General features: G+C 41.9%; 2 protein-coding genes across 2 annotated transcripts; one reads left to right on the top strand and one right to left on the bottom strand.

The window, feature by feature from the left end:
- Positions 1-313: 313 nt before the first annotated feature.
- On the top strand, positions 314-16,192 carry LOC134186819 (katanin p60 ATPase-containing subunit A-like 1). Its single transcript, XM_062654880.1, has 10 exons — positions 314-506; positions 587-789; positions 3,582-3,801; positions 4,624-4,748; positions 4,823-4,928; positions 5,614-5,772; positions 12,291-12,417; positions 12,482-12,616; positions 12,678-12,804; positions 15,800-16,192. Exons 1-10 carry the CDS (start codon positions 330-332, stop codon positions 15,996-15,998), a joined length of 1,578 nt encoding a protein of 525 aa, XP_062510864.1. The 5' UTR covers positions 314-329; the 3' UTR covers positions 15,999-16,192.
- A 2,607-nt stretch (positions 16,193-18,799) lies between these two features.
- On the bottom strand, positions 18,800-22,846 carry LOC134186807 (CUB and sushi domain-containing protein 1-like). Its single transcript, XM_062654860.1, has 11 exons — positions 22,732-22,846; positions 22,404-22,631; positions 21,733-21,948; positions 21,347-21,574; positions 20,519-20,725; positions 20,239-20,445; positions 19,986-20,177; positions 19,721-19,906; positions 19,479-19,661; positions 19,243-19,419; positions 18,800-19,186 (listed from the first exon to the last, which is right to left on the bottom strand). Exons 1-11 carry the CDS (start codon positions 22,787-22,789, stop codon positions 18,993-18,995), a joined length of 2,076 nt encoding a protein of 691 aa, XP_062510844.1. The 5' UTR covers positions 22,790-22,846; the 3' UTR covers positions 18,800-18,992.
- Between the last annotated feature and the right edge of the window lie 91 nt (positions 22,847-22,937).

Below are 22,937 nucleotides of genomic sequence, written 5' to 3' on the forward strand. Positions count from 1 at the left end.
TTTTGAACTGGAGAGATTCCGTTTCGAACTTCCACGTGCACTACTGGTGGCTGGTGCTTTCTTGCGAGTAGACTTCATCGCCGGTCGCTTCTTTGGCGCTTTTGGTCTTGTTGCCTTGGGTGTGCTCCGTCTGGTAGGAGCCATCGCAAGTCCCAGAGTTACTGTACAACGAACCAACGAGGTAAACTTTGCGCACGCCAGAGTTCACTCGTGTGCTGATTGGACAGCTGCTATAGGTACGTGATTGGTTCAATGACACACCTACTTCCGATCTGACAAGCGTGTATAGGTATAGGTTATACGGGACATTCGTCAATCAAATCACTTCGATGGCGGCCTCTTCTAGTCAGCTAGAGGAAATATGCGAGAACACACGCATGGGTCGTGATTATGCTTTGCTTGGTGAATACGAAACGGCGCAAATTTACTACCAGTCTGTAGTCCAACAAATCACTCAGTACACATCTCATCTTAGAGACACGAGCCAGAAACAACGCTGGCAGAAAGTAAGCAGGCAATATCGCTAGTGATTAAAGGAATAATTAGTTTCTAGTCAGGAGCGACTGTAGATCGTTTGTTTATTCAGGTGCGGGAACAGCTTGGTCAAGAATTCGACCAAGTCAAGGAGATTCAGTCAATTTTAAATAGCTTCAAAGGCCCGGTTGATTCTTTGAGTTATCCCCATAGAGTAGACAAGAAGAGTAATCATGGTGAACAAGAAGAGTTGAGTCGAGATCCTGATGTGTGGCCGCCACCAACACCAATTGAACAATCTAAGAAACAGATGATGTTTGTATTTGTCTGTATGCCTGTCTTTCCATAAATGAGAACTATGACAATCTGCAGCTACTACCTAACGTCAATGGAAGATCTCTGTCTCTTTGTCTGTCTGTCTGTTTGTCTGTCTGTCTGTCTGCGACTGTGTCAATACATATACATGTATTTGCATATTGCAACTGCTAGTACAGGCTAAATATTGTCCAGCAACCTAAGGTCTGTCTGTCGGTCTGTCCGTCGTCTGTCTGTCTGTCAAAATCCATTTGTTTTATACGTTAATCGTAGTACATCTAGTAAACAAAACGGCAAACTACATAGAATGTCAGCTCAGTATATGAGTGACTGTCTGTCTGTCAAAGAACATTTATGTAAACGTCAATACAGAAAGGCTATACCACTAAGAGTCCAAGATAGATAGATAAATGACCATGGTCAGGTAGTCATAGAAGAAAAACCCTAATGAACCGCCATCTGATATTTCTAACTATTACTACAGAGTCATTTCTACACTGTCTGACTGAGTGACTGACTGTTTGTCCGTCATATACTTTCATAAATGAACTATAGCACCATAGTAATAGCTAATCAATGTGTTCATTACGTCTATTACATACACGAAGACTGACAAAAACTGCACTGCACACTAGATATTCTCTAAACACACACACACACACACACACACACACACACACACACACACACACACACACACACACACACACACACACACACTAGACTAGACTACTAGTAGACAGAAGGGATCTGTGCTTCCAATGCTTCCAGTCTAAATGTTTATAACTGTCTGTCAGTCTGTCTGTCTGTCTGTTTATTTTTCTGTCTGTCAATATTCATATGTTGTGTAAATTATCATTAACACTCATGCCAATGGAGCCTACATGCATGATGACTGTTTTCCTAGTGTTTCTATGTCTGTCTCTGTGTTTCTTTGCATTTAATTGTTTTTTGTGTCTGTGTTTATATATAGGGTTCTCTCCAGAATTTTTGCTTGGTGGTGGGCTAATAAATATGTAAATAGGCATGGCTACTTTGTTGCACACACTAGATATTTACTGTAGATACTCGTTGCTAGGCCTGCAAAGGTGATAGATAGGCGTGACATGCTAGTGCCAGGATGAAGGGTTAAAACCTAAAGTATTAATTCTAATGATACTTTGGAGTTTGTTTGGGTTTCAATTTCTGAGGGAGAAGATCTTAGTCACACTAATAGTGAAGGAAAATATAGGATGTGTTTAATCTACGTATTTGAAGGCTAGAAGTGATTTTAGTAGTTCCTTCACATGAGGTTCTCTGCTATTAATTGGCCTATGCATAATCCCACCCTCACATGTAATGAGTGGTTTGTAGTATTTTATGACAGCTGCCTTTCAGGCGAGGATCCAGGGATGGTGCATCTGGTGCATGTGCACCCCAACCCAGTGGGCATGTCTTGAGAAATTTCTATAGAAATTTTATTAAAAATATTCTAGAGAATTATATAGAGACTTAGATAGGACTTTCCACGGGCTGCAGCATTTCAGGGATAAACATGTTGGAACACATTGACCAATGATTCAAATATGCAGCTGAAAAGGTTCATGAAGTTGTCTACGGTAGGTGACTGTGTGCCATCCTGTACGCAAAGGAACCACGTAAATGTTCTAATAGAGACAATAGAAGAGTACTATAGAAGAAATATTGTTGTTCTGTTTTTGGATCACTTCCTTGGTCAAGTCTAGAGTAGGTGTTTAGCTACACTCAATGTTGTTGGGACCTTATGATTACTTTCGTTTGTGCAATTGTGCAGCGAAAAAAGATTTTACGAAACGCAGAAAAAGTCAGTGCTTGGACTAAGCCTTGTCTCTCTAGCTATGTGTACAGATCCTTTTGAAAACGACAAGTGGGAGTGCTTGGAGTGTTTTACTACTACAGTGGTCTTGTGTATCCAGCCCCTTCCCTTCAGGAGGATCTGCTTCTAGTCCTGCGACTTTTGGACGAGGAGCTGGTATGTTGGAACGTTCAATGGCAGGCTTTTGAAATAGAAAAACTTGCCCTCAGATTTGCATGAAGCTGTAGCATCCTGCACAGAAAAACAAGATTTTCCTATTGTAAATATACACTTTGAGAATTGCTGTACTTGCATGCACACAAACAGTAACCAGTAGTTGTGAGTGGAGCATGAGTGGACTACGACAACTTAAAACTTACCTGCTTTTGACAATGGAACGTACGGAAAAAACGTAACGGTCTCGCTCTGCTACACTTTCACTAGGACATAAAAATTTTACTATACGATCAATTCATCTGTGATTTTGTTAGAAAACATTCCCGAATTTAATTGTATACTAGACTCGGATGGCTAATTGGCAGGTTAGTGCATAGTACCGTTTCATAACTACCGAGGTTATGTAGGATAATTTTTATGTTTTTTATTTCTATTTTATTGATGTTTATTGTGCATCCCCATCTTGAGGCTCTGGATCTGTGCCTGCCTTTTAATTAATGTAAAGAGGTTGGTTTAACTTTGTTTATTGCTGTCTGTAGCAGCAGTGCCTACTACTGTTTGCTTGTTAGTTGCTATACTGTACTAGGGGAATTTTTAGATGTTAAGTCCAAACTCAGAGTGGTGCGGTGTACATTGCAAGGGGTGTGGTCTTAGTGAAAGAGGTGCGGGTAGGCGGGGCTGGAGGCCAAAGCAGTTCGACCACACCGCTGTAGTATCCCTGCGGAGAACACTGATTTGTGTGCTGCATGTCCATTCTGTAAATTTGATTTTGATTGATTTTTTGCTCATACTCTACTTTTAGACCTTCCAGAGCACCAGTTCGACGACCTGCTCGTTTTGAAGACTCGCCATCTTATGGTCGCAAGGGTGGACCGCCTGTTCGACACCCAGTTGGAGGGAAGCAAGGACCTCAATTTGTGAAGAAAGCTGGTGTACCTGCGGCTGGTGCAGGGAAAAGAGCACCTCCTGGTGGAGTTAAACAATCAGCCAAGTCGGACATGAAAGAGCAACCAAAGTCTGCTGTATGATATGGCTAGATTTTAATGGACAAACAAATAAAATTACAGATAAACATACATACAGATGGACGGATGGACGCACACATGCACAGCAAATACTGCACACGTGTGTGCATTCACACTTGCTTGCTTGACTGCTTGCACTTGCACGTACACACATACACACACCTCACACACACACACACACACACACACACACACACACACACACACACACACACACACACACACCTTGACCTTGATTCCACCATACCTACTATGGGTTTTGGCAGTGCAGCGTAATAGCGCTTCTCCAAGCAGCACGATCATCAGCATCACAAAGACTGATACATAATGACCTGAGGTCTCTTGACAACATCTATCCATCTCTGTTTAGACCCATGTGTTGGTCTTGTTGCATTACTAAGTCTGCTGTGAAGTAGTTGTTTTTGAGACGATTGTCATTCATGCGCAGCAGATGGCCCAGCCATTGCAATCATTGTCTCTTTATTGTCATAGTGATAGAGTCTTCACAAGCTCATTCTAACTTGTCTGAATTCTTGATTTTATTCCATCTTGAGACACCAAGAATCAATTGAATGCACCGCATGTGAAATGTATTTAAGCGTTGCAAGTTTGCTTGTGTAACGGACCAAGTCTCACATTCATATATCAAAACTGGTCACACACACACACTAACACACACAGACACTATACATCATTCCACACCACACTTAGACATGTATGGCTTGATGAGAAGCATGCTCAGTGACCATGCACTACAGGTGACATGCTGGTAGAGCAAAAATTACTGTGCAAACATCATAGAAAAATGTTCCCATTTAGGAGAAAGAGACTGTGTCTCATGATAACAAACCAATCGAAAAGAAGTTTGATTCAAGTGGTTATGACCGAGACTTAATAGAGGCCATTGAAAGAGACATGTTGATGCGAAACTTGAACGTACATTGGTAAGCAGTCAGAAATCTATTGCGATCTATTGAGAAAACTTGCTTGCATAATAATGCCCGTGATGTCATTTTAGGGATGATATTGCTGGAGTGCCTGAGGCTAAGAAACTGCTTCAAGAAGCTGTTGTGTTGCCATTGTTGATGCCAGAATTCTTTACGGGGATTAGACGACCTTGGAAAGTAAGCTCATATAGACTTTAATACTCAGTCTCTATTCTGCAATGCTAGAAATATGATGCAACTTGTAAAGTTATTGTACAAGCAATAACACTTTCATGATGTTATATCTGACTAGCTGATTAGCCTGTTTTTGCCCGGGCAAATTAATTAAGTTAATTAAATTTCCACAACTCTGACGAAACAACACAAAATCTCGGATAATTTGTTCCCCATATATGTGACTAAGTCGTGCCTTGCAGATATATTTGTATCTTGCTCTTATCGATGTCACCGGTAGTAAACAACCCGTTTTGTGCATACCGTCTGAGATGAGGAATGAGCAGTTTAAATTTGGTGGAGATTCAATGCATCATTGAGAGACATTCACGAACAAGTACAGGTGGTTTGATCGGCAAGAAATTGCATTGTCACAAGGTATCTCTGGAATACAATGACATCTTCACTGTTGAGTTCGATTGATTCGGTGTGCGATAGCAAAATTTGGTGGGCATTGTGACTAGCCGTTTTGGAGATATGCTAGTGCACACACGTACACACACACACACACACACACACACACACACACACACACACACACACACACACACACAGCTTTCCTTTATATATACCCAGTAGATATTGCAGAATTATTATAAGGTCTGTTTACCACAAGTAGTACATGAGTAGTAAATGTTGTGATACTTAGGGTGTGCTTATGGTTGGACCTCCTGGCACTGGCAAGACACTGTTAGCCAAGGCTGTAGCCACTGAGTGCCAAACGACATTCTTCAATGTGTCAGTAGCCACTCTTACATCAAAATGGAGAGGAGAATCGGAGAAGCTTATACGACTCTTATTTCAGATGGTAAGACATTTGTTATGTATACATTATAATGTGCACAGGTACACACATAGCCTCGAACTTCAAGACTAGAGAGGGCGCGAAGCACAAGAACTCTAGTTTGGACCATAACAATACAAAAATGATTTCGGAGTACTTGTCAAAAGCAATGCTAAATGGTAGTCTAACAGCATAGGATCGTTTTACCTAGATCAACATATCGTTTGTAAATGTCATGACATCTCACGAACGGAGAAGAGACGTCTGCTGTGTTTACGGCGATATCTTGGTGGACGGCATGAAACGACGATTTTTTGATTCTTTGGCAGACCACTAGCTAGTCTAATCGCTTGACTAGCGAGACTACCGCTTGACCAGTTGTCAAGGTGATGGTCTAGCAATGCTGCTGTGCATGTCCTGTCACTGCAAGCTTGAAAAGATTGAAGAACTGAAGCTGAAACTAAAACTAAGATGTGTGCGTGCACCAGAGTCATGCTCTGGCGTGCACTTAGCCGCCGCCGAGTATTTCTCACGCGCGTCATCAGCATTAGTACACTTAGCATAACCAATTATTGCTAAAACCAATCAGAATTTACAACCGACATTTTGGTTCTAAGACACTGATTGGCTTAGAAGGCTATTTCGAAATCATTTTAGTACCGTTCTGGTCTAGACTAGAATTTCTCTCTCTCTGGTCTGGAAGTTCGAGGCTAATATACACATGGAAATTTTAGTGTGTGTGTGTGTGTGTGTGTGTGTGTGTGTGTGTGTGTGTGTGTGTGTGTGTGTGTGTGTGTGTGTGGTGAGTGCATGTGTGTGAGTACGTGCAGGGAATAATTTACTTTACATTTTTGATATGTTGATGAGCAATCTTACGAGAAGCTTTAGTATAACTGCAGCTCTAAGTGCTGCCACTGAAACAACCTCTGCAAAAACAACTAAAAAATTGTAGTCCGTGGGTCCACCCACCATGATTGAGAAAATTTTTCTGAATTTCATGTTAATAGTATTCAAAGTCATCAGCATCAGCAGCATGGACAGCTTCACCATGAAAACACTTCCAAGGAACATAGGAATGGCAGATCATCAGAGTGTGTGTCTTTGTCCACATGTATGGTCATATGTGATGTTATCCATGTCAAGCAAGCTGTCATGCATATCATGTTGTCATGCATGCAGCCAGTCAGATCACAACAACAGGGATTCGGGTACTAACTTAAGTAAGACATAGCCAGACTCCAAGGGAGTGGGGAATGTGGGCATGAAGTTCAAGTGTGAGCCCAAGCATAGAGAATGGCATGGTGCATACACAAGTGCACATGCTGTACTTAAGGGAAAGTGAATCGCAGATGAAGAATCTTGGCTTGCAAACTGCAATGCAAACCCCGATAAAATTATTTCTTGGTGTGTGTTTGTGTGTGTGTGTGTGTGTGTGTGTGTGTGTGTGTGTGTGTGTGTGTGTGTGTGTGTGTGTGCGCGCATGTGTGTGTGTGCATGTGTGTGAGAGACTTTTGGGTTACATCTGTTGTTTTATTTGGCATTCACCGAGAAGTCTTGTTTCATACAGTCAGACTAGCCTCGCAAGCCTGGCTCTTCTGTGAAGTTGCTGAACTAAACACATGTGAATCATGTGATGATGATGATGATGATGATGATGATGATGATGATGAGGAGGAGGAGGAGGAGGAGGAGGAGGAGGAGGAGGAGGAGCTTTTGCTGAATTGCTCCAGCATGAGAAGAGCGTTGTTGCTTTGAAAACGTCATAGTGATGTGGGACCCGGATTCAGTTTCATAGCTTGCATAAGGCTAATTCGATTGCATAAAGAGCTTCTTAATATAATTGCATTTGATAAATGAAGCTGTTGGACAAACTGCTGGTGAATAATGGACTCAGGAATAGTCTATTTGGGGCTGTTCCGGTGAACCTGCCCTCTCCAGCAGCGTTCTTTTCTACTGAACTCATCTGCAGGTTTGAAACCGACGTGGCAGTGCTCACCACTCTTGCGTGTCTAGTACACTGACAGCTAGTCTATGGGAAAATGGTGTGCACAATGGCAAATGGTGTTTCACTCAACGGTTCATCAAAGCAGTGGCATAAAGCTTGTTGACCTGACCTCTCTACTCTGGGAACTGAGTCCACATTAGATGGCGTGCAGTGCTAATGCAGTCTATCTGACAGCTGTACTAGTGAGCACTGATTGAAATGAACGTGTGACGGTACTATTGACTTAGCAAGCAGCTCTTTTGTACGATATTGGCTCTCCTCTCGGTGAACTGGAAACAGCTTGGCATGGGAAAGCAGCAGTGCAGTGGATCATGTTCAGTTGACTCGTAGTTGCATGTGCTGTGTGCTACGCACGACTTGTTCTAATGCACAGAGTCTGAGTGCTACTTACTAACCGCGTACAATACGTAATAAATTCAGTCCTCAAACTACTGCGCTGGTGATTAATCATCAGCCTTATCCAAGCTATGAAACCGGATAAAGGTCTCACATCACTATAGCATTATCGAAAGGGACCAGGCTCTTCTCTTGCTGGAGCAATTCTGGCAAAGCTCCTCCTCGCGTGATTCACTTGTGTTTAGTTCAGCAACTTTGCGGAAGAGCCTTGCTTATGAGGCTACGGTCAGACCTTGTTATTCTGACTTACAATAATGTGATACCCTCACTCACTTCTGCCCATGGTAATTGTAAGACCAATTTACAAATTTCACACAATTCCTTCATGTATGTTTACTGATAATATGACATTCACCTTTGTCAGACAAACACCAGTAGGACAAACATGGTTAGAATAGTGCGGTCTGACTGTAAAGTCTACTGCACTTACCATTTACCAAGAATATGTAATTGATCAAATCGCTATGTTTTGGTTTAAACTGAAACATACACTGCTCTTGTTCTCGAAAACATGTTCAGTTGTCCCATCTGGCAATGGTAGTTGAGATATGACATCATCATACATAAATTTACAAGTTAGGATCCGATTGATACTCGAAATATAAACTATCTAAAACAACTATATACTAGAACTAACAATGTCACCCTACAACATGCAACTCTTTAGATGTTATAACTCAGGGTTCTCACAGAATTTCAGAAATGCGTGGCAAAGATGGTAGTTGCAAGACACATCCCATATTGTGATACCCGGATACCCGGACCTTTATAATATGATTCAAAACTGTGGGTTAAACTGAATATTAATTACTGAAGCCTTCCCGCCCCAAGAGGAAAGGAACGAAGTCATTACAGCCTGAGATGTCTTCCGCATTCATTTTCACACATGTAAGTAAACTAACACTATCTCAGGGTTAGAAATTAAGAATTTTCGTGGGCACAAGTGCTTGCACCTGTAACTTGTAATTTTATGGTGTGCACAGATGCAACTTCCCTCTGAGTTGGTGCAAAAGGAAACATCATCTTGTAATCTGCATCTACTCGTGTAACTCAGCTATTTAAAGGTGGCCGCTCACGATTCACCAGGCACACCCATGCAAACTTGAACGTGCCTTGATTTCAAGTTGTTTCGTAACAAAGCAGAACATGAGAACATCTTAGGGTGCACCACGTTCTATGACATGCAGTCTTTATTTGTAGTACAAAGAGAAAGGCGAATCGCATTCTTGTCCGCCACGGCAGTTTTACTACACGTACTTGACATTTTGAGAAAGCTAATGACAAGTGTGTTAGGTTCTTTATCCACACATTTACCATTTACCATCTTGAGATAGCTTGCTGCTCAACGACAAAGTGCTTTCTCGGGTGTTTTCTAGTTGCACGTGACGCGGAAATGGGTGGAACGCAGATGATCTGAGCATAAAAGAAGTCATAGACAGGTGCTGGACGTCGCCGGCAATGCAGATCGTACATTTATCTTTACATGGTGTAGCTACAAGAGCTCGCTAGAATTGAGGAATAGCCTATACCTGTAGCGACAGATGATGCGCCAGTAGCAATGTTTCTTCTACACAAATTCAATAACTGCAAGTCAGGTGTATGCGTTGGTACACTGATAAGCTAGTCTACAACTTCATATGGTAGATGTCTGTCCAGATGCCATCACGCTTAGTGCGCACTCTGTGCTCCACCCATTTTTGGGTCATGTGTAACAAGGAAAAGATTGAGAAATTGCTTTGTCGTTCAACAGCATGTTACCTCAAACTGGTAAATGGATAAATGTGTGCTTAGAGGCATGATTTCAAGTTTGCGTGGGTATGTCTGTGCGTGCGTGGTGAATCGTGAGTGGGCACCTTTAATATGAATTGTGTCACTATTAATTAAAAACTATTCCAAGGTTGGTAGATGGTGTTAATAAAGTTTCGAGTAGTCACACATAATTTGGTTGGATATACTGACCAAACAGGATAACCTAGTACAGACGCTAGCACAGGAACTCCAACAAAGTACACTCCAGACCTTGTGTTTTCTACCTACAATAGCTTGATTTTTTTATTGCTGTGATATATGCATCCTACATATTGCTGTTTTGTGATCAATTTCTGATTGTCTAGGGTTTGATGCAGCAATGTCTAGCTAACACCATCTGCCTGTTGGTCTTTAGCGCTGAAGATTTGGCTCTTTGCATAAACATGTCAGCTTAGTACAGTGTACCTGCATGCACATTTAATTCTTCCATGACAGTCATTCAAAGCCTGGAATGGCTGTCTTCTGCGCCATAGGCCAAAATACTTGCGAATCGAAAAAACAGTTGCCGTCGCCGTAACTCACCACAGCTATTAATGCAACAGGCAGTCTTGATGACATAGATATAACGCAAAGTGATCAATCTGGGGACTGTTGTGTGTCTCTGCCATTGGAATGTTCAATCCTAGAGAGAAGAGGTTGTCCAAGGTAATCTCAAGCGTGATTAGAACAACAATACTTACTCTCGTAACTTTAATAGAAGAAGCCAAGCAAATACTGCACTGTCCAGAAATAATCAGCATCTGCTTTTACTGTAGTAGTGCACACCGAGCCTTTCATGCACCAACAGGCAGCTGCACACGCAGGTCTGGGGATCAACTATTATTTGCGTGCGTTTTGTGCATAGCGCTCGTACACTAAGTATAAAGGGTAGTACGAGTATATTATTGTAGATGCTTTGTTGTAAATCAAACATTCAAAGCATTACAAGAAGTCAACATTGGGAGACTGTCCTTCACAAGCAAGTTAATATTCTTCTTGATTTACAGTTAGGCGTAATGTTTTGCGCCTATACACGGTAGAATCTGCCCAACTATGAGCGCAATCAACTTTCTTACGGGCGTACATTGTGACTTGCGCCTGTTAATTTTGACCCTTGCTATCTGCTTGATGTATATGTAAGCATTGTGTACGTCTACTCGGATAAAACACATGCAAAAGGCTTGGTCGCGTGGTTAGGGTTGCTCAGCAAGGACCTGATAACTATAGGCAAAAGATCATCTTTGTGGAATTTGGAATACGTCCAAGGATCTGTGTCTTTGGTAGCATAGCATTCCAACTGTGATATAATGCACGTGTGCACAAGCCAAATGCTAAGCTGGACACAGTATGTACAGAGTAGTTGTGTTTGATAACGTGCTTGTGCTACTCTACATTGCTTTGAAATATGTAATCCTAAGGCATTGTGCTGGCTGAAGAAAAAAATTACCAGATTTTGCCAGTTACATCCACACTAGACAAGTTGGAGGCATTGCTGGCTCCAGCAAGAACACAGCTCTACTAACTGCACATACATCTCTTTTTCACTATTATTTTCCTCAAGGGACCATGACCAGAACTGGTGGATCTTTAGTGGTAGAGGACGGTTGTGTGAATTTACAGTACTCTTTGTAAGACTGCTTAGTCTGAGTAGAACCACTATTACTGTCTTACCAGGGGCGCATTCGATTTGCAGTGCTAGAACTGATAATGAGGGCATGTCGGAACTGTTGGAAATGACAAAAGAATTTCATCGAACAAAAATCTGCTTGGTGAACTGGAACTGCTAACCGAAACAATGTCAACATCTCCTATGGCTTCATCAGCTACCGATCCATCGACTACCAGAGCGACTTCAGCTAACAGCACCTCTTATTGACCTTGTGATGGATGCCAATCTTCTTCAAATGAAGCGATAGAGCGCACGCACTATCAGTATTGCTGTCTGCAACTGGTGTGCCATCACTTTTCCGGCTCAGAACAGAGGCGTGTCAGTCCTAGCCTCAAGCTTCCAGACCAAAGAGCATGCTGTCAGTTCCAGTTGTTCCAGCTTCTTGGATGGAACTGTTGGAGTCAGTTCGAACAGTTCCAGAACTAAATCGAATGCGAGTGCTAGTAGTTCCGGCAGTTCTAGAACTGCAAATCGAATGCACCCATGGACTACAGATTTGCCTGGCTGAAGACCTTGTTACAATGTGTTGCTAGCCTGTATGCTGCGGCCTAATTATCATATTTTTAACACATGCTGTGAGTAGTGATTGACATTGGTAATTCACTCACAGGGATTTCATGCTCTTGTCTCAATGTTATTTATGTAGCACATTACACGTCGACATTCATTTGGAATTTTGTATAGGCAAGGTTCTATGCACCTAGCACTATATTTATTGACGAAGTTGACTCTATTGGAGGTAAACGGGGCACAGAAGGAGAACACGAGACAAGCCGTCGTGTCAAGAGTGAACTACTAATTCAAATGGATGGTAAGAATAAACTTAATTTGGTCTTGAATGTTTGATAAACATTATATATTATTGTTTATCATAGGTGTTGATGGTGCATCTAATCCAGAAGAAGCAGGAAAGATTGTGATGGTTCTGGCTGCTACTAACTTCCCTTGGGACATTGATGAAGCATTACGGAGACGTCTAGAGAAACGGATCTACATTCCATTGCCACTGGGTATGGACATTGGTACTGTAGCTTTGGTTTGTCATTGGATGGTGACATGTTGTGCACGTAGAGGAAGGCAGAGAGCAGTTGTTGAGAATCAATTTAAGTAGTTTGAAGCTTGCAGATGATGTCAATTTGTCGGAAATTGCTAAGAAGATGGATGGCTATAGTGGTGCTGATATTACAAGTGTGTGCAGGTAAATGAGATTCTGAAATAAAGAGCTGTTATGATTAAGGTTTTCGATTTGGTGTTCTTTTTATGAAAGTTAACCCCATTTATACACAAGCACTTGTACCTGAGTCAGCTCAGTTTCAAAATATTGTGTAAACTCGAGCTGTGCTAAGCTCTGCTGGCCTGGATCAGCAATTCTTGTCTAGCCAGCACGCTCTTGCTTGGTCCAGCTTTGTGTCCATTATACGTGCTTTACTGAAGGCTGAACATGCTCATGATTGCAAAAAGGTGTGAAGCAATCTGCATCAAGCAAGCATACAGTACTGTATTACCACGCATAAAAGTGCACTGTGCCTATGTGTGATCGTTATAAACCAGTGCGCCTATACCTCGGGGTACTACAGCACATACGCTGGTTTATGAGGTTTATCGGCCGGCTATATCTCTAAGTAGCAGACTGGGTAGATTGAGTGTTGGAAATTTAGAGACAGATGTTATAGCAAATCTTTTTAGGGTGTGGTATCGTCAATTGCACTCAACAAGAAGAAACTTTTTGTTACGTACACTTTCAATTATGTCACCTTCTAGAGAAGGGTTTTTGACTGGAAAAGAGTGCAGTTCCAGTGGCATCAATGATAATAATGACAACAGGGACTTGCGACGTTACTGACGAAGACATGAACACTTAGCGATTATGACAGTATTTGAGACAAAGAGCTACTTAGTGTGATAGTCTGAACATAATTCTAGTCAATCCAACACTCAATCAGACAAATTTCAGTTGTTGAAATAGCCTGATTTCACATATAGGTGCATGCTCTTTTACGCACAGTAATACGGTATGAGTTTTTTTAAATGTGTCAACACTTTTTCTTTTTCACTGTTGTAAAAGGTAAGGAAACAGTCATGTACTAGGTTTTGTGCATTTTAGCTTGAGTGGAATGCATCTCATGTAGCTTGTGCACATTGTGCAATTCACTTCTTAATGTGCCGAGTAGACGTTGGCTGGCTTGTTTTTGACGTGGGTCAGCTTTCTGTGTGCTCATGTAAATGAGGTGATATATGCCCTTTATTATTTATAATATGGTTGCACTGATAATCAGATCAGTTATTGGATATTGGCTGATATAGCTAGTATCAGAATGTATCGGAATCGGTTTGGTTACAGTCAATAAAACAGATAGCATGCTTAGAAGTGTGTGGTTGGCATGTGAGGTGCACATCATGATGAGTTTGTGGACTAAAGAAGATGTCTCCTATTTGGGAACACTTTGAGAGAGGACAGTATTTTTTGCAACGTTTGCAGTTAGTTTTTTCTCTCGTGGCAGCGCACTAAAACCTAATGTTAATCAAATGAATACCACTAATACGAATTGATGTTTATATAGTTGTCAACATTACAGATGTTAATTAATGAAATATCAGATTGACTATTGGCATGAGCCTATATTGGTCGTAGATTATCAGTTATTGGAAAATAAGTAAAATTGACTTATCGGTGCAACTTCATTTTATAACACAATCAATTTTTTGTATTGCCTGTGTGTAAATCAAATGAATATTGTGACTTTGATAAATCATTTAATTTCGTTTCATTGGTGTTTACAATGTGTGACGTATATTGTGCTGCTGCCATGGTAATTGAAAAACACTACAGCCTTTGCTTTTATCCTTGTCTTTTACACAAACATCTTTTTTATTTCAGACAGTTCCCATCTAAGGCACGTCCTATACAGTACAACCCTGATTATCCAGACATTTAGATAATCCTGACAAATTTAGTTTCGCCCAAAAAGCACCATTCCACCACACCATCATTTCATTTATCCGGGCTTTTGATTATTTGGTCTGGCGGACAATTTGGATACCATCAAAAAAGGGTTGTATTGTAAAGACCATTGTAAGATCTTACTTATACTGGTTTCTAACTACCTTTAATTAACAAGTCATGTGCATTTTGTGCCTATCCTGGATCTTGCAGAAAATCTTGTTACTGTCCCCGCTTTCTAGTTTGCAGTACGATGATCTAGTTTGAAATCTGTCTTTTCTTTTGTGATAAAATGAGCTGCCTTGACATGCAAACTATTGTCAAGCTGTAATATCTACTGTAGAATTGGAATTTTGCGTTAGTTTTCGTTTTGCGATTTGCGCTATTAGAAATTGCAAAACTAAAATTTGCAAACATATCCTACTGTACTTATGGCTGGCATTCATTCATTAGCATTTGCAAAAATTAAAATTGCACATTATATGCAGGTGGGAAATTGCAAAAAAAGTAACCTAGCAAACATACCAATCCTATGGTATTCTTGCTTACCATTGCATTTTTAACGATGCCTCCTTACTTGCTGGACTAAACGGAGCTCTAAAGTTGCTCTCGTCAAAACATTAGGGTTAACAATTGCTGGTAGTGATGTAAACAGTTTCTAAAGCTTTGACAAGGAAACTAAAGTGGTGATTAATTCTGGTGTACTGTATAACTGGTTATTTTTGCAGTCTTAAAGTACTTTGATTTGAGAATTTAGACAGAAATTTTAATTACTGCGACTTAAATTTTTGTGTTCATAGCTACCTCGCTCAGATACTGTTGCTTGAATTGGTGAACAGTGCTTTTACTGATTTGAATGTGAGCAGGAACTTGAGGACGGCTGACTTGTTTCTTTGTTCAGCTGCGTATTGACCAATTTTGGCTCGTTGGTGTAGGAAGGGTTGTGATATAGCGATGTACGCTTATCCCAAAGTGACCTTCACGCACACAGCCTTACACGTGCAACAAGTGTCTAAGAGCTGCACATTTGTTGGAACACTGACTGCCTGGGACTCTGAGGATAGGCCTTAATATCTGTAAATTTTAATTGCGCACTCCTGTATTTCTTCACAGAATTAGCAGAAATATCATGATCGCAGAACTAACTGGTTGTATGGTATTAGTTCTAGTCTTTCTACCCATGCACACGTTTGATCTTATCTGCCAAGCAACTGTCACTGACATACATCAACTAATACACATGTTACTGCAGGGATGCATCCATGATGGCTATGAGGAAACGAATTGCCGGTTTGTCACCCGAAGAGATTCGCGGTATTCCAAAGGAGGAACTGGAGCTGCCAGTTAGCAAACAAGATCTGGAAGAAGCGCTGGCAAAGGTTTCTCGATCTGTGTCTGCTGAAGATCTTAAGAAATACAAGGAGTGGATGGATGAGTTTGGATCATCGTAGATGAGGTTTGCTGGTATGGCTAGCGCTGGACTTGTTTTTTATTGTATGAATAGAGTTAATTATTATTGTTTGATGATAAATCAAAATGAAGTGAAACAGGCAGAAAGTGGATGTACTGGAGTTGTGTTTTATGCTTGTAATAGATGTTATTAAATGTCAGCAAGGCAGTATATTAATAGATTTCAATGTAGTTTGGTCAATTGTTGGCAGCCACTTATGTGCATGTTGTAGTTCTGGGATTTCTGCACAAATACACGTTTGTCTGCATCCTTGGCTGTCTGTTGTTTATCTGTTTGTCTGGTTTTTGTTTATGCGGACTGGCTGTGTGCCTGTCTGTCTGTCTGTCAGTCTGTTTGTCTGTCTTTTTCATATATTTTCATAAATGAATGCTTTACAACCAAAACTATTTAAAACGTTCCAGAGACCCAATAGGGTCAATACATTTCGCAAACTAATGTATGCAAAACTGAGTATGATAGTTCTTTACATTGCTAGAACTCATAGATAAAGGCGTGATAGTTTCCTTGCAATAGTCTTAGCATTGCAACGTTGTACCGCTGTTGAGAATCGTTTTCTCCAGTAACACATGAATTCTTTAGCATTCTTATTCTCATCATCATCCGTCAACCTGGTTGATAATTCCTGTAGGTATCTGGTGGCTCGTTCTTCCCAATGGCCAAAATGCTCAAACACAAGTGGAACAAGTGTCAAGGAAGACGCACCAGGGAGAGTGACTTGACCATCTTTGGTTAATTAACTTCCTGTTCTCCCTGTTTGCAGCAGCTGCTCCCTCCTTCTTAGAAGCTTGGGACAATGTGTCTGTTGCCCAAGGATGAGCAAAGCTACATCAAGTTTTACACTGGTGCCTGAGCCCACATCAAAGACAGCAATGTCTGGGCGATTATTACAGCCAGTATCTCCAAACCCAGCCTCAGCAAACACGCCAGACGAGATATGTAACAGCAAAGTGATCTTACAAGAGATCTCTCGCCTTTAACATGATCAAGTAGATATAGACAAATTAAGAGATAGGGATATTCAGTTTTTAATTCATTAGGTCTGAATTGATGAACAGAGTAATGGACTTGCGGTGGATTTGTATACTTTTGAAGGTTTGCTTGTTGTATCTAAAGTTTAAATCAATAAAACAATCTGTCTGTCTGTATGTATGTATGTATGTTTGTTTGTCTGTCTGTCTGTCTGTCTGCTTGTTTGTATGTATGTCTGCCTGGTTGTATGTAAAGCTGTCTGGTTGTATGTAAGGCTGTCTGTCTGTTTGTCTGTCTGTCTGTCTGTCTGTCTGTCTGTCTGTCTGTCTAATACACATATTTCAAACATGATCACCAGACCAAACAACTATACTATAGCCCTTGAGGATTTGGGGTCTGGTTTGTTAAACAGTGGCCTAGAAATATTCAACCGTATGAACGGCAAGTGTGAGTTGTTTTCCCCTTCTTTGGACGACATTCTGCTCAGAGGTCAAGTTCCATCTATCCTGGTACAACCACAGGAACTACAATTCTTGAAGTTACGTTTGACTGTCCATCATTTATTCAAATTCAATGCTCATTGTCTCCTGCCTCTGGAGACATTTGTGCTGCTACAACCAGCTGATCAACCTACAGAGTGCAATGCTTTATTTAGGTGTTGTCATTTGCTGAAAGATAACACAGTTAGCTAGATCTGTAGCCCCGTGGTATCAAAGTGATACAGATACACTTCATGGCCATATGACAAGGCAAGAATTCTTCAACATACTTAACTGTGCACCAATCCAGGATGACCAGTGGTTACAAGCTACTTTGCACATTAGACATGGAGGTTTGGCATGACGTTAGTCAATGAGATGAATTGTTACCATGGGTAGCCTTTATTTCTAGCTATGCTCACATGTAGGTATTGCCAATACAATTTCTGACAATGGAAAACCAAAATCAATGAGATCAGTTTTGAAAGACGGAGCAGAAGGTTCAATTAGATCCAAGTTACATCATGTGACCCTACCCTTCTGGTAAGATTCTTAGGGTTCAAGGCTATAGTAGGAGACTACAACAAAGTGTACACGCAAACACATGTCTTCTGTTATTGCGTACTTGGTGGAACACGCTCCTTTGCCTACAGATGCCGCTTGCCTTGCTCAGAAGAGAGCTGGTACCTAGCTCACTGCAATTCCAGAATCAGCCAAATTTGCACTTGAACCATAGGAATATACCTGGTGCATTTTTTAGATTGGGTCTGCAGTTGCTAGCTGTCACCTGAACTAAAAAGTGTGACTGTGGAGCTACATTTGATGAGATGGAGTATCCCTTACTTGTAAGAAGGGTGGTGGCCCAGTTTGGTCACACGATTCAGTGGTTTGTGAATGGGATGGTTGTATGAGACAGTTTAACATTCAGCACAAAGGAGGACCAAGAGATAGATACAGCAACAGTAATATTCAACCAGATGTTGCAGCATTTGATGTCGATCAGGTGCCAATGTGGAATTAGGCGTGGCTCTTTCCCCTTTTTTTGGTATCGGGTATTTTTGAGTGAAGCTGCAGAGATGGAGCTGCTGCTGCAAGAAAAGAGGAGAGGAAGACAACAAAATGTAGTCAACTCAAACTTCTGGAACACCATCATTGAGATTTGTTCCTCTTGTCATGGAACATCTTGGTTGTTGGGACGAAGAAGCCACTAAACATCTGCAGAATTGTTACAGAGGTCATCAGACAATTCAGGTAATAACAACTGCAAGGAGTTTTTATGTATGTGCTTTTGGCAGAGTAGGCAAATATACATAATATGTAGCCATTTGTGAGAGTCATTTATAGTTTACTTCCATAAACTGTAGTGAATACCTAACAATAGACTGTAATAATACGGATAGCTAGGATAACTATTCAATACCAACGGATTATAAACAAAAGTGTTTAGTCATAAAAAAATAGTAAAGGAAAGGTTTGCTTAAATTGTCTAAGCCAGCGGTCCTCTGCTGTTAAGGAGTCAGCAGTCTTTATGAACGTTTCTTGCAGCTCGGCTCTGTTCCACTCCACCCTCGTTTCAGACATCTCCTTCGTCTACTGCCGACTAGTTTGTACCCTTGAGCGCACGTGTATTGGATGTCATCACGATATTCGTAGCTGAAGAATGTTTCAGTCATTTGAATGACGAGAGGATCCCTCACATGAGGATGTTCACATTCGATAGCTATAGACATTGGTGACAATAAAATGAGTATAAAATAGCGGACAGCTGTTCAAGACCTGGCTGACACGAAGGTATCTCATCCGTCCAAGCACCATTGTGTTGACAGGTTATTCGAGAGGAACCGACCAGACGTGTGCCAGGTGAACATTTGTAGTTGATGTGACTCCCAATAGAGAAAGGTCCGTTGTTCTTTCTTGTAGCATTTATTGGAATTCCCAGATCTGGACATGATTCTAGGAGAAGTCACAAATACTTAACCTACATTTCAGACTGATGACCAGTTCTGTGAGACCTTTGTTTTTCACACACACTGGTTTGACTGCGGACCAAGTGCCGTCTGCTTTACAGCTTATTTGCTTGTCACCAACTAGATGGCTTTCTTGTGCACATTGATATACAACCTGAACGCCCTCATAGAAAGGGCCTTCACTGTTTCGACTGCCATTGACTGGAACTCCAGGTTCATTGCAAATTTCTATGCATATAGAAAATCAATGACACATGAGAGGATTTCATTGGCGAATGTAAGATTACTTTTACACTGTGGTTGGGTACCGCTCCATCGATTTTGGTCAAAGCATCGTCTCTCAATCAAGCCAACGAGATGATAGTGACGAGGACAGGCATAGGCCACCTTTGAACCAAACAGGTAGGTGGGCTTATTTTCAGTTAGGACTATGACCAACTTGTCTTCAACTTCAGGTTTCCGGCACGAAGCAACTGCAAGGACAAGCATTGAAGCATACAGACCACCGTTTGGCTAGCTATAGATATCTAGGATTGATGAAATTTAAATAACCTTTACATGTGGGGGGATCAGATGACCACTGTGAGGAAGTATTGCAAAAGATGACTCTGTGACCGACGAGTACTCTACCATTCGCGCAAACGTACTTCAGCACTGTTCCAATAGGGTAGTTAGAATCAGAATTAGAGAAAATTCTCATCGAATACGCCGGGATAGCAGGCTCGTCGCAGAAGCCAAGACTCGCTGCAAACGAACACCATATGTATATGTGGTACATTTGTCGCAGTCTGTGGAGTAATCTTACGTTCTCTCTCGCATTCGAAGTCGCCCACCCAGCTGGTACTGCTGCCGTCGTCTACGATATCGCAAACAAAAGTACCGGTATCGCCGCCATGTTTGGGTCGAAAGCCGTGACCGCAACTGCAATTGACAGACGTCCCAATATCGTTAATCGCGTTCGTACTGTGACAATATGCATTGGCTGGAAAAGTCAATGCGTCGCACGTCAAGGCTAAACAAAAACGTTATTCAGAAAATCATTGCTTGCCGTGCGTGCATGGTTTATATATCTAGATATATCTAACCGTTGCATGTCGGGAACTCTTGAGGGATCCAGTTACCGTCGCAGCCGCACTGCCAGAAACGCGGACCACTGCGTCGTTCCATTCCCTTGTGGCATTCGAAAACGGCAAGAGCGCCACACTCAATCCCAATGCTTAGGTTGACGTACTTGTAATGAAGGGTGACGTTGGGTGGTAAGTCGGACTCGTTCACTGGAAGACATTGCCGCTCTGTAAACAGAACATGCATGTCGCATTACTTACAACAAAGGCAACTAGGCAACATCACGAATTTGAAAACTTCAAATTTGTTAGTTTAAGTTATAGGTACGGTAGAAAGTAGAGCGAAATTGCTGCAAATACTCGCGTGTGTGTGTTTGTGTGTGTGTGTGTGTGTGTGTGTGTGTGTGTGCGCGCGTGCGTGCGTGCGTGTGTATGTGTGTGTGTGTGTGTGTGTGTGTGTGTGTGTGTGTGTGTGTGTGTGTGTGTGTGTGTGTGTGTGTGTGTGTGTGTGTATCCACACGCACGGAACAGCAATGGAGCTCCTTACTTTTAATTTCTTTGAGTCACGTCATATTTGCCCTTCAGTGGAATTGGGCCATGGAGGGACAATGGAATACAGGAAGTGCATCTGTTCAATTTGTGTGCTGCGCCAATCATATTCCAGTAGGTGAAATACGTCATTGGGGTCTAAACTTAATTATTCAATAATTGAAAAACAGGTAATTGACAAAACCCATGCAACACTTCCGATGAAGCGTTTCGTTTTTACGTGGCTCAATTCGGGTCGGCTCGTATTGCAACGTTAATTAAACGACTAGACAGTCATGCATGCAAGCCTGGTTTACGAACCAATGCATCGCACTTCGCTGATGTCTACACTCCACTTGCAATCCTCTCGACATCTGACAGATGTGCCGCGCACTGTTGCTGGCGCTAACTCTCTCGAGCTCGAACAATACAATCGAAGTGTGTCGTCGGGCTTGTAGCTCAGATTCTCGGGGTGAGGGTGAACTTCGACACTGTGATGCAGTGGTGGAGATGGACAATGACAACGTGGCACAACGGATGCATCAGACCCTACGGAAGTACACAGTTAGAAGACCGGTATTTTGAGGTGCATAATGACAGCCGCCATGCAAATCACAGAACGACCGGCATTCACTGAAACCAACCGTTAATCAGAAAATGCTCGCCGTGCGTGCATGCATGGTTCAGTGCACATGATTTGTGCTAACCTTTGCATGTGGGGAACTCTTGCTGGTTCCAGTTACCGTCACAGTCACACTGCCAGAAACGCGGACCGCTGCGTCGCTCCATTCCCTTGTGGCATTCGAAAATGGCAAGAACGCCACACTCAATCTCAATCTCTTTTCGGCTCTGGTTGACGTACATGTAATGAAGGGTGACGTTGGGTGGTAAGTCGGACTCGTTCACTGGAGGACATTGCCGCTCTGTATACACAGAAAATGCATGCGCATTGCTTATAATAACAAAGGCAATTAGGCAACATCACGAAATTGAAGAATTTTAATTTGTTAGTCTAGGTGTACGGTAGAAATTCTAGAGCGAGATTGCTGCAAATGGATGCGCATGGCCACACGCACGAACAGCAGTGAAGCTTCTTTTATTCTTTCTTTGAGCCATATTTGCACTTCAGATTTTCCTTCAGCGGCAATGGAATGCAGATATCGCATCTACTCATTATGTGCTGTGCCAATGATATTCAAATAAGTTATTGGGGTCTAAACTTAGTTCTTCAATGATTGAGCTACAGGGAATTGCCAAAACCCAACACTTCCGGTGAACGGTTTCAGTTTTCGTGCTTTTATTAATTCGAGCGGGCTGGGCTCGCATTGCAACGCTAGAGCGACTAGACAGACATGCAAAACTTGCATGGTTTACCAACCAATGCATCGCACTTCGCTGACGTCTACACTCCACTTGCAATCCTCTAGACATCTGACAGATGTGTCCCGCAGTGTGGCCGGCACTAATTCCCTCGAGCTCGAACAATACAATCCGAACGTTTCGTCAGGCTTATATGTCAGATTCTCGGGGTCAGGCTGAACTTTGACACTGTGATGCAGTGGTGGAGGCGGACAATGACAACGCGGCACAACGGATGCATCAGACCCTACGGAAGTAACAGTTAGAAGACCGGCATTTTGGGGTGCATATTGACAGCCGCCAAATCACAGAACGACCGGCATTCATTGAAACCGCGTCATACATACCTGTACAGCGAACAACAACGAATGTTGCTACAAGCAGCTGCGTAAACGCGAGCACCATTCCTGCTCACAGAATCTGAGATAAAAGGATTGAAGAAGCTCCGCAGTCCAAGCTGCTTTATGTGACTAACGATTACGTAGGCAGCAGAAGGGAAAATCTGTATAATACCAATATATAACAAGGGGAAATTTCTAATAATTTAGGGAGA

Source organism: Corticium candelabrum, chromosome 11, assembly GCF_963422355.1.
Source record: "Corticium candelabrum chromosome 11, ooCorCand1.1, whole genome shotgun sequence".
Classification (NCBI taxonomy): domain Eukaryota; kingdom Metazoa; phylum Porifera; class Homoscleromorpha; order Homosclerophorida; family Plakinidae; genus Corticium; species Corticium candelabrum.

Excerpts from the sequence above, each read along its gene's own strand:
- LOC134186819 (XM_062654880.1), top strand. The coding sequence starts at position 330 with ATGGCGGCCTCTTCTAGTCAGCTAGAGGAAATATGCGAGAACACACGC. Across the intron at positions 790-3,581 it reads CAATCTAAGAAACAGATGAT|ACCTTCCAGAGCACCAGTTC; the intron begins GTTTGTATTTGT and ends CTCTACTTTTAG. Across the intron at positions 12,805-15,799 it reads GATATTACAAGTGTGTGCAG|GGATGCATCCATGATGGCTA; the intron begins GTAAATGAGATT and ends ATGTTACTGCAG.
- LOC134186807 (XM_062654860.1), bottom strand. The coding sequence starts at position 22,789 with ATGGTGCTCGCGTTTACGCAGCTGCTTGTAGCAACATTCGTTGTTGTT. Across the intron at positions 22,632-22,731 it reads CGTTGTTGTTCGCTGTACAG|GGTCTGATGCATCCGTTGTG; the intron begins GTATGTATGACG and ends TTACTTCCGTAG. Across the intron at positions 19,420-19,478 it reads AGTGTGTGTGAAAAACAAAG|AATCATGTCCAGATCTGGGA; the intron begins GTCTCACAGAAC and ends GACTTCTCCTAG.